We start from the raw sequence: 12,112 nt of genomic DNA, 5'->3' as shown, positions 1-12,112 counted from the left end.
CTCTTAGATATTTATTCAAGAAAAATGAGCGCTCATGTTCACAAAACAAGCATGCTCATAGCAGCTGTATTCATGATAACCGAAAACTGAAAAACTCAATGTCCATCAGCAAAAGCATGGATGATAAATAAATTGTGGGATAGTCACACAATGCAATAATACTTAGCAAAAAAGATGAGATAAAACTGAGACACACAACCACATGGATAACTCTCACCATTGCATTGAGGACACACACAAAAGAGATCATACGGCTTGTATGAAGTTCCAGGACTAGACAGGAAATTCTCTCGGGTGATGGTAACATTTATGTCTTGATCTGGGTGGTAGTCACGCAGGTATGTACATATATTAAAGTCATCCTGTTGTAACATTTAAGATTGGTGCATTTTAAATACCTTAAAAGTACTGAGAAGGAAGGAAGAAAAGAAGAAAGGGAGCGAGGGAGGGATGAAGGGAGGGAGGAGGGAGGGAAAAATGGATGAAAAGGTTCACAAAAGAAGTTATCAGAAAAGAAAACTATTTTAAAGGGAGCGTGATTTTAAGGAGGTTTATTACAATGCAGTTAAGAGAGATTTTCTGAGGCTAAGTACCCCAGTATACTTCTCATACTAGATTTATAATATACAGCACTTTAATTCCAATTCAACTACAATATTGATTTTAAGTAAGTATGAATATGTGCCACTGGATTCATTTTAGTAAAGCTCCGATTATATGAATAAAAATTTCACTATAAGATACTAATATTAGAATGTCAGAAGGACAGAAGGAGGCCCTAGATGAGAATTTAAGTAATTCATAAATGATTTTATCAAAGCCATCAGCCTTCAGGAAAGCTTGCTCTCTGGATGCTAAGACCTGTTCTTGAGCCCACATCTGTCTTATCTTCCATGAAAAGCTGAATAGTAAAATTAAACAGTGAAACTCAAAGACTCTAAACCTGAAAAGCCATCTGTTATAATCACCTAACCTATAATGCAGTACTGACAAACCGGAAAAGCAAGCAATGAACTTGGAAACACAGGGGAAATAAATATGAATAAATGTAGCAGAAATTATAGGATTTCTGTAGGGTGTAATGGTTTATAACATGAAAAAATTTGATCTATAATAGTTTTGTCAATATATTAAAATTCTCAGATGATGGTACAACTTGAAATTTACCTTATTTTTCCTATATTTCAAATGATTAAAAATTGGTTAAGTATTACACTTACATAATGAGGTAAAAATGTTATTATCTTAATAGCTAGCACTAGAATTCCTCTTAGGGAGAAACTGTCATTATTTGCCAAAGTATCTTGTTTCTGTATGTGTGGGTGTTGGTGGGAACCTAAGCAACTAAACAGATACATAAACTGCCTTTTCATGTGGCAAGGAAAAAAAATTTTTTTAATTTACTTTGCTCCAGATAGAATAAAGGGAGGAAGTGTCAGTGAGAAGGCATAACGCTGGGAATCACACCACGTAAAGGGCCAGAGGGCACTCTCTGATGACTAGAGTAGCAAAAAGGGCGTTTAGGAATAGGGAGGTCTAATATTCAGATTGAAATCATTTGCATTACCACAATGTAAACCCCTCCTCCTTCGCCCTGCACCCTCTGAATGTCCAGTGATGTCTTCTATACACACAGGGACTTCATAAGGGGAGGCTTTTACGGAAATTGAGGACAAGGCTGTATCTAGGCCACAGTTTCTCAACCTTGGCGCAACTGACATTTCGGGCTGCATAATTCTTTGCTGTGGGGACTGCACTATAGGAAGTTTAGCAGCATCCCTGGCCTCTTCCCACTAGATGCCAGTAGCACCCTCCCTAGTTGTAATGATGAAAAAATGTCTCCATATGCTGCCAAAAGTCCCCTGAGAAACAAAATTACCCCAGTTGGGAATCACCTGTTTACGTCTATACTACCCAGGACAAAGAGAGCATGTGTCCAAACCGAGGAGCCTAGAAGGAATGCTCCTTGAGAATTACCCAGATCTTGAGGAGATGTTTGAGGTTCCTTGGAGAGCAGATATTACCTAGAATTCAAAAGGCCTGGGCAGCCCACCTAACGTCTAGGCTATACCCACAATCAAGCTCAAATATTTCTACCAACTTTTTTAAACTAGCAAACAAAAAGGGAGAAAAGGAAGAGTAAACCTTGCATTTTTTTCAACTGAGAGTTATATAAAAATATTACTATTTTTACATGCAAAGATAAGGAACATATTATCTTTCCTAAGTTAGCCATGAAGCTAACTTCTTTTGTCCTTCCTCCATAAAATTTCTCCTAGAAATAATCACTGGACTCTGATCTAAGGACGGAAGGAAATGGAGGAGACCTTGAAAGAACCCCTACAAACCTCCCCCAATTCAGAGAAGCAAGGATGAACAACCAACACAAAAGGCCATGTCTGGAAGCTACAAAGAGAGATCAATAGGCCTTCCTCAAAGAAAATATATCTTTTAATTTTATTTACCAAATGCTTAATGGTGTTTACCACATTCCAGATAAATTATTTTCAAATATTTACTCCTGTATTCATCATATCAATTCTGAGATAGGTAATATTATTATCTCTATTTTACAGATAAGCAAATTGAGACCCAAAGTCAAATAGGTAGTACGAAAAGTGGCCGAGTAGGATTTGAATCTAGGCAAATTTAACACAAAGAAAATATACAGGACCTATGAGAAAACGCTAACGTCCAAAAAGAAAAGACCATCTTGGAGAACGAAAGAAAAATGACTCCCTCTAAAGTAGATTTATTAAAGAACAGAAACATTTAGAAAATTTCTAATCATATTCTCAACAACATCCCAAAAGTCACTATATCTATAAGCCAAAGCTTTATAGAAGTAATGAAAAGAAACAATGAATGATGAGGAAACAATACATGGAAAATTTAAAAAAATAAATAAATGCTGACTTAAAACTATAATGAAGTCAGTGACAGATGAGACAATAAAAGATGAAACTTGGGCAGCCAGATGGCTCAGTTGGTTAGAGAGTGAGCTCTCAACAACAAGGTTGCTGGTTTGATTCCCACGTGGAATGGTGGGCTGTGCCCCCTGCAACTAAAGATTGAAAAGGGCGACTGGACTTGGGGCTGAGCTGCGCCCTCCACAACTAGATTGAAGGACAGCCACTTGGAGCTGATGGGCCCTGGAGAAGCATACTGGTCCCCAATATTCCCCAATAAAAATTAAAAAATAAAAAAGAGATGAAACAGAGAGAGTAGATCCAGCGTTGTTTATGTATATAAACCCCAGTATGACAGAATAAAACAGATGGAGCAGAAGCAATGATAATAGAAAAAAAATTTCCCCAAGTTAAAGAAGGACCTGAGTCTGTAGATCAAAATGATTCACTATATACCAGGCAAAATTATTAAATAGTGTTAAGACCTTGACACTAACTAGTGCCATGTTTGAGAGCAAAAGAAAAATATCCTATGAACATCTAGGCAGGAGGTGGGAGGAATGGGTTATAAAAGAAATATATCAGGCTGGCATCAGACTTCTCCACAAAACTGAAGAAGATAGTGGAAGAATTTCTAGAGGTTGAGTTTGGAAGGAAGAAGAAGGAAGGGGGAAAGTGTGACCCTAGAACCTCATGCGTACAGCTAAGTTTATATGAAACTAGATAGACACATACTTAAACCTGCAGGGCTCAGTAAGTGTAGTATCAAAGTACCCTTCCTAAGAAATTCACTCAGCATTATATTCTAGGTTGTCACCTACTAGGGTTTTATGCACCATCCACAACTGTAGCCACTCTGGCTACTGGGTAGCTGAAATGTAGCTAGTACAATTGAGGAACCGAATTTTTTCTTTTATTTAATGTTAGTTAATTTAAACACCCACATGTGGCTACTGACGACTACTATATTAGCATAGTCCAAATATCTAAGAGAGTCAATAGGGTTTAAGCATGAAAAAGCCATGATACAAAAAGTAAGCAATGAACAAGTTAAACAGGACAAAAATATTATTATAAGGATGATTTTAAAATATTATGCAAATGTTAATAATTTTTGTAATATAATATACATAATAAAAACATTAGTAATTCTCTGAGTCTAAAAATCTCAGATTATATTAGCAATTTCACATTTCACACTGGAGGAAAGAGCCAAAAGATATTTACTCTTAATGTTGCTAAGGACATGTTTTTATTTGTTTTGGTTTTTTAAGCCATAAGGGTAAAACTACTAGTGGAATAAAACCAGGATGTATAACTTCTAAATCACTTAAAAGAAAAAAAATACATGATCTAAGAAAATCTTCAGGAGACAAAAGCAAATGAAACACTGTAAGTGGAAAAATCAGTATATAAAACTATATACACAATATGTCCTAACTTTTAAAGTATGTACATATAATAAAAACTGAAAGAAATACATGAAAATTTGACAATTGTTGACTATCGGTCACTGTATATCATTGTGTGTTTTCTAAATAATCTACAATGAGCATTATTACTTTTATAATCAGAAAGATCTAACATAAAAAAGAAATAGAAGTATGGTCATAAGTCACGTCTCAGAATTCAACTGGTCAGTTACCCCCCCTATATAGAAGACCATCCACTATTTAAAATTAAGCAAAAACGTGCAGCCAAAATACAAGCCACAAAGGCCACACCTAAAGGTTTGGGTACCATGTTCATCAAAACAGTCCTTCATACGTTCTTTTACACGTATCATAATTCCAACAAACTTGATTATTTAATGTTCCAGTAGCACTGGGAATACAGATACACTGAGAGCAGTGCAAAGTGATAAGTTGGGCCTAACAGTAGGAAAAAGTGACAAAAATATAAAACAGACATAGACATTCACAAAGCAGTCCAGGTGCAATTATTGCAGAAACATCCCTAAACAGGATTTTAATTTTATTTACCAAAGTTAATAGTGTTTCATAATTCCAGATACTAAGTTCTTTTCAAATATTTAGTCCTTTATTTATAATATAAATAGTAGTATTATCTCCATTTTACAGATGAGCAAACTGTAAAGTATGATAGACTTTGTCATACTTTCGTAAAGTACGATAACAGATATTCACTACAACAACTCTGAGTTAAAGTGTTCAAGGGAGATCCCTTTGAACACTGACTGACTGGTTAAGAAGATGAGAAAAACTCCTAACGCATTTTAGAAAAAAAATTGGTCACAAATGTTTATAATAAAAAAGTTAGGGACCGGCCCGGTGGCTCAGGCGGTTAGAGCTCCATGCTCCTAACTCCGAAGGCTGCCGGTTCGATTCCCACATGGGCCAGTGGGCTCTCAACCACAAGGTTGTCAGTTCAATTCCTCCAGTCCCACAAGGGATGGTGGGCTGCGCCCCCTGCAACTAGTCATAGCAACTGGACCTGGAGCTGAGCTGCGCCCTCCACAACTAAGACTGAAAGGACAACAACTTGACTTGGAAGAAAGCCCTGGAAGTACACACTGTTCCCTAATAAAGTCCTGTTCCCCTTCCCCAATAAAATCTTTTTTTTAAAAAAGTGACATTAGATCAACTAGTATAAAAATACACTAAATTGAAATATTTAAAAAAAAAAAAAAAGTTAGAGTGCTTATGGAGAATATCCTCGGTTATCCAGAGCAGTTACTCCTGCGAGTTCCATAGAGTTGGCGGTTTACTACATTAAAAGGATTTTACGGTTGGCTGCATCGACCAATACAAATCTGGAGAACAATCTGGAAGGAAATGATTAATGACCATTCTTTCCAAGGAAGTTTAAAAATAAGTAACCATAGGTACATCAGAATCAGCATTAACACAGCAATTGCTACGAAATGCAGCTGGGTTGTGGAGGTTATTTTGGCTTTAATCCATATTCTGAGCAGGACTTAGGTACCTTGCAGGTAGTTGGGCCCTATCAACTATCAGGGTAAAGACAATAGGCCCCATTCCTTCACACAGGACACACTGTGAGCCAAAGAAATATTTATTCTCCCTCCTTCCTACTTGTCTCCTGTGCTTCTGACTTCAAATGCAGGACTAGAAAGACAAGGAAGAAACTGATTGTGTTTATATCTGTGGAACAAAGATTATGCAAACTGCCAGCACTCCATTGTTTTTATTTTCATCATGGTTATCACAAAACAAAAACAAAAAGATAGCCTCTACATCTGAAGCCTGATTATTTGAAAACAGCCCTGAATATTTCCTCCTGTTTCAATAATGCAGTAAATGCCCTTCATTTTACTTATCTATAAGGTACTTATTTGCTGATACAGACTAGTTACTATTTCTATTTGAGAGCTTGACAGTCTATCTGAGGAAGCTGTTTCCTGAGTTATACTAGTAGTCTCTCACTGCTTTAACACTTGCCAAAAATCCAAGAAAGGATATATATTTTTTAATTCCACACATACACCTCCAGGGCTAACAAGAGAAAAATATAATCACAATCTTGGTTAATGGCCCTTTAGCACCCTGACCTCTCCAAGCTTCTATTTGTCTTTTGTTTGTTCCTTTTTCTTTAAAATAACCTTCCTGGTTGTTTTTTCCTGATTACAAAATCATTACTTGGCCATTGTCACAATTCAAAAAACACAAAGATATATGAAATATAATTAATAATCTCTCTCTTCCACCCTCTCACTCCCCTCCCAAGGAAACCAATGTTAACAGCTTAGTGTATATTCTTTCTTTCTTCTTCCTAGGATTGCACAAACATTTTTCAGACAAAAATGGGATGTTATATATATTATCGTACACCTTGTTTTTTAGTCTTAAAAATATGTTGTGGATACTTTCTAAGCCTATCCATCACATCTTTTTTAATGGCTGCAAAATATTCCATAAGATGAATAATTCATTCATAGCATTGCCCCACCTTTCCCAACTCACGGATATTAAGGATGGATCTTTATATATGCTTCATGTCCTTTAATTTCAGTAACACAGATTCCTAGAAGTGGAGTTTCTGGGTTGAATGAAATATTTTGAAATGTCTGAAATTTTATCCTCAAACAAAATTAATTTTAGACCAGAATTTCTGCTCCCTTCTTCATTATGCAAAATTTTGGCATAAACCTTTCACAATTTTTTGCATATTTTATTTTTTAAAGCACACCCATTATGTCGAAAACACCCGTCACTTATGCCCATGTAGTTATAAATAAATAAATGCTTAAGTTATGGCTGTGATGGCCAACATTAAATCACTGTGCAAATGCTTATGCCTTGGTTTATGAAAACAGTAATTCATTGTGGAAACTCCACCCCCACGGCCATGTGGCAGCACTAAAGTGACAGCCCTCTCACCCTGTAACTCCCTCCACTGAGTGATGATATAGAGATCAGGACCTACATATTTTCTAATTGTCAACAGTCAACCTTAAAAAGTATGTGAGGGGAGAAACAAGTAAACAGCAACATACGCTAAATTGAAAGCAATTGTGGGTTTCTAATATCCACAATTTGTAGTACAATGAGGAATTCTGCTAGTCTATGCCAGAGACAGTGTTCCATAAAAACCAAAGCCTATAACCAATATGTTGCTATGATTACATGAACCTTTCAGAAACATATTTTTCAAACATTTTTCAATAGAATTATTGGTTGAATCCCACCTTTACATTTTTTTCTCTGTTTCAGATTCACACTCTAATTGCAAACTTTTTTTAAAGGCCTTAAAGAAATACATAAACTAATGAAGCTCCTTAAAATTTAATCTCAGACTCTTCCATATATTCTAAAGACCAGAGCACCAACAGAGATTGTTAAAACACAGCAAGTTTGATACAGAAGTATGTGACATGCAATTAATCTCCATTCATACCCTGCTCTACTTGTCAGCAAACAAAGGTTCTGCTTTAGAAGGAGATCTGAAGACTTCAATTAAAAACAGTCAGCTAACAAGAAAATAATCTAAGCTAAAGGAAGGTGGCAGGTGCAGAAATGAGTTGTTTACCAAAGTGTCAGTTTTGAACAATAAAGAACTGCACATCAAAAATGTTGAAGGAGAGGATTTCATTGCAAGTCTCTGAAAATGAAAAGGAATTTTCTACAGAGGCTGCACACAAAACAGAAGTGTAGTTTAACGAGCTTGTAAAATAGGTTTCCTCTCATCAAATGACAGATACCAATAAAAAGAATCACTTTGTATCTTTAAATACAAGGGCAGAATTAAACTTTTTGCAACAGTTCCTTCTCTCCTGGAAACCACACTTAACAGCCTCTCTACACAATGAATATTGAATCAACAGCAGAGGGAAGGCTGGATGGTTTCTTCTCAGATACCCAGATGATGTTCTTTTAACCTGCAGACACTTCTCTGCTCTGAAATTTTACATTTACTCGGGTCATATAAGTAAAACAGATTTTGGAAAGTTCACCTCAAAAGAAATGTCTAGTTGACAGCTTTTACACAGAAACAATCCTGAATGGAAACAATGCTGCAAACAGAGACTAAAAGGACTTGCCAAATATTTGATTAGGAGGCATTTTTACCAAGATAACAAAGTAATGGAGGTACAAAACCAATTAAATCCAGAGAAACTGAAAAAATTACTGCTTGCCAAAAGTATGACCTGCCCAAAGCAGGCCATCTGTTAAATACATGTCAAAAATGTCACTGACATGCCAAAAGGCTTAGTTCTGAGTTTCCTCCCGGGACCCTTATGGCAGCACAGATTCCAGGCCTCTGTCTTTTCAAGAAGGTCAGTTACAGGAAAACAGGTTACTTTCACCAAATAAAAAGTGTGAACTGAGCAGATGCTATTGCCCATTAGTACAAGTCTCTTTGGAGTGTTAGGAAGACATGTTGTGTGTGAGTGAGTATGGCCTTCGCCGCATAGGCACTCGAGTTTGCAGGTGAACACACCAGTGGGGCACTTCTAGAACAAGCAAAAATGGGGTACTGAGGGTCAGCCTGCCCTGGGTGGATAATGAGCCCCCAGAAGACTGCAGGCTGGTAGAGAGGGAAGCCAGGGGTTTTGGCGCTGACAAAAACTCATTAACCCCCAAGCCTTGGCCACAGGATCCCATGAGCCACTCACAATCCCCTTGAGGGCCTCAGGGAGCTCTAAGCAAGAGGGTGAGGGTCTTCTGTGAGAGATGGTGAGTGTCCTGGGTTGGGAGGGAGGAGGGTACAAACGGACAGGCCTGAGGGAATCATCCTAAGGAAAAAGAGACAGATTAAAGGCCAGGCCAGGTGGCATGGAGGGGGGACCACGAACCTGGCCTGCAGTTGTTCAGAAGCCTGGGAGGCTAAGCGGGGCCGTGGCGACGCCTTGAGAAAAAAGAAAGTGTGGCACTGAGGGGAGTGCAAGAGCCCCTGAGTTAGGAGGATGCAAATCTGGCTTTGCAGGGTTGAGGACTCTAAAAGCCTTGAGGTTCTAGAAGGTGGTGAGTGATGAAAAGAAAGCCCAGCCTTGGGAGGCGCTGGCGTCTCCTTTCCTGCCCTCAGCTCAGCACTGGAGGGACTTCCCGGAGGGCCAGGGCGTTACCTGCCAGGAGCCAACGGATCTCCTCAGGGAGGACGGCGGCGGCCTGCATTTGGTGGGGCGGAGGGGAGGCCGAGTGTGTGGCAGGAGAGCGGCCGTGAAGGCCTGGTGCAGGGGCCGGCGGACGGACGGGAAGGCGGTGGGCGGCACGGCGAAGGCACCTGTACCTCTGTCGCCACAGCCGGGGACGCCGTGGGGCTGAGCCGCAGGGCGGGGCTGCGCTCAGGAAGTGGCGCGCTCGCGGGCGGGGGGCACCCCGGACAGAGGCGGGGGCTGGGTGGGGGGGTGCCCAGGCGCGGGTGGGGGGGCGACGGGGAGACACCTGTTCGCGGTGCACACGCCATTCCCGCAGGCGCCCTGAGGGAGAAAGATCGGGGGGGGGGGGGGGGGGGGCGCCACACCAGGCAGGGCCCAAGCGGTGCCGCTCTAGACCTCCCACCAAAACAAAAGACTGAACGCGACTCCAGGGAACCTTGTCTCTTGGAGACTTCGCATCCTAAGCACTGAACAATTGGCCTCAAGGGGCAGGTGTAAAAGCCACGGTGGTGCCCCAGAAGGGGCGTGGGGGACAGAATCCGAGGTCCCCGCCAAGCCGAGCAGCACTCAGTTCCGGATCCAGTTCGCACATCCACACCCAGAAACCAGCGCAGAACATTCGCTGTTTCAGGCAAACCAGGATGTTTAACGGGAATGACCGTAAGTCCCAAGACATACTAAAAGTCACAAACATTTGGGAGAATCAGAGCGATGGACACAGGAAACCAAAGTCTCGCTTCCTCTCTACGGCTGAAAGGATGTGAGGAAAAGAAGAGGTGACCTGGGGAGAAAGCTGAGGGAGGGGGAACTGAGCCCCCTCCCTCTAAGAACTGACAAAGGGAGGAAAGTGAAGAACAAGATCACAGATTAGGGTTCTCTCCCTCATTCACAGAGCAGGTGTCCATGTCCTGGTGTGATACTACTGTAATATTGCAAGATGTCATCACCATTGGGCAAAACTGGGTAAACAGGATGGCTCGGTGTCATTTCTCCTAAGTTCTGTGAATATGCTGTTATCTCAAAATAGACTTTATTTTTTTTAAAAAAGTACAATGGGCCAAGTGCCATGAAAAAGGTATAAAGTGCCACAGGCTATAAAAGGAGGGAATCAGATATAAGAAAAGAAGGGAAGTGTCGTGTATGTGTGTTGAATGGCATTTGAGATGGGCTCTGAACACCACAGACTTGAAGAGGCAGAAAGACTTTCCAGGTGGAAGAACCCAGAGTAAGTAAAGGTGGAAAAGCCTCCTCCTGCTTGAGGAACAGTTAATAACCCTCTTTTACTGGATGGTATAGGGAAATTACAGTTGTCAAGAAAAATGGAAGCTCTAATGTGAAGGGACTTGGAAGTCAGAGTGAGGATTTTGACTGACATCAATTGAGTGGGCACTAGGGAGCCACTGACAAATTTTGAGCCAGGGAGCGCCCTAACCTGAGTCCCTGTGTTATGTGTGATCTCCCACATCTCACTTCACCTCTTTTTCCTTCTTTGTGAAAAGTGGAGTTTCTGTTCTCAGACTCTACATACAGAATATGTGGGAAGGATTGGGAGTGGTAAGAGGGAGGACACAGGGAAGATGGGTGAAGTGGTTTTTACAGCAGCCTCAGGGGAAATAGTGATGAACGAAACCACGGATATGGGAGAGGAGCAGCAAAGAGAAATTGTCCAGAAAGATACATGGTGGCAGTGCCTGCTTCCTGGCATAGTTTCCCCTCCAGAGATACAGTCTCAAGGTTGGAGGCTGGATCCTTTACCAGGTGCAGTGGCTTTGAGCCATCTTTACATGTCTGCACCCTGAGATCTGAAGAGATATGGTGTGGTGCCTTGGTTTCAGGGTCACATGACGCACGCATAAGTTGTAGCATATTGGGGTGGGGGCAGAGGGACAGAGGCTGGTAGGAGTCTCTCGGGAATCTAGCTCCTGCAATTCCTCCTTCTTGCTGTGGGAAAGTTAGCGATGGGAAGGCTGCCTCCTCCAGGCTTCAGAGCAAATACCAGGTAGGTCCCTGCTGGGGCATTTTTACCACACTCACTGCTCCTTCTATAAAATTGTAGCTGCTCTGGAATCATTTTTGAGTACTTCTGACATGTGTTTAAAAAGCAAGAGAGGATATATTGGAACTTCCTGGACTATCATTGCAATTTTTCTCTAAACCTAAAACTATTCTAAAAAACAGCAGGGGAAACAAAGTCCTTCCTATATGTAACGCCAGCACTTTTCCTTGATTTCCCTCTCAGCAATAGAAGTAAATTTGACAACCTCCCCCTCTTCTTCAAGGATATTTGTCAGATGCTAAAATAGGTTACAAGCTAATGAGTTGCTTGATAGGAGCGATAAACCCAGGTAATTGCACACCTCCTAGGCCTCACTACCTGTCATAGCTTACTGATACTGAGGGATGCGGCATAAACTTGTGGAGCAGGTATTCTACATCCATTTTAGGTTTTAGAGGTAGAGGGAGGGGCAGTGTTGGGTAGTGTGCAGGGGGTGACTGGCAGATTCCAATACGGCATTGTCATGTTGCATCAAGGTTCCTCATTGCAGAGAGAAACCTGCCTCCACACATGAGCGCAACCCCTTCTTAATCATCTGAGGACCCTGGTTCAGCAGTCAGCCTCACT

The 12,112-nt window shown here is 40.8% G+C and overlaps 1 protein-coding gene across 1 annotated transcript in view; it reads right to left on the bottom strand.

Moving 5' to 3' along the window:
- Positions 1 to 9,662, bottom strand: part of SKAP1 (src kinase associated phosphoprotein 1) — a 269,771-nt gene extending 260,109 nt beyond the window's left edge. Inside the window, exon 1 of the mRNA XM_019740642.3 lies at positions 9,457 to 9,662. Coding sequence (XP_019596201.3) covers positions 9,457 to 9,505 — 49 coding nt within the window. The 5' untranslated portion in view covers positions 9,506 to 9,662. The remainder of the gene's footprint in view (positions 1 to 9,456) is intronic.
- Positions 9,663 to 12,112: the final 2,450 nt, after the last annotated feature.

The sequence above is a fragment of the Rhinolophus sinicus genome, chromosome 12 (genome assembly GCF_057876585.1).
Source record: "Rhinolophus sinicus isolate RSI-liver-muscle chromosome 12, RSI-T2T, whole genome shotgun sequence".
NCBI classification, from domain to species: domain Eukaryota; kingdom Metazoa; phylum Chordata; class Mammalia; order Chiroptera; family Rhinolophidae; genus Rhinolophus; species Rhinolophus sinicus.
The sequence above is the reverse complement of the archived record's forward strand: the minus strand, read 5'-3'. Positions and strand labels throughout refer to the sequence as shown.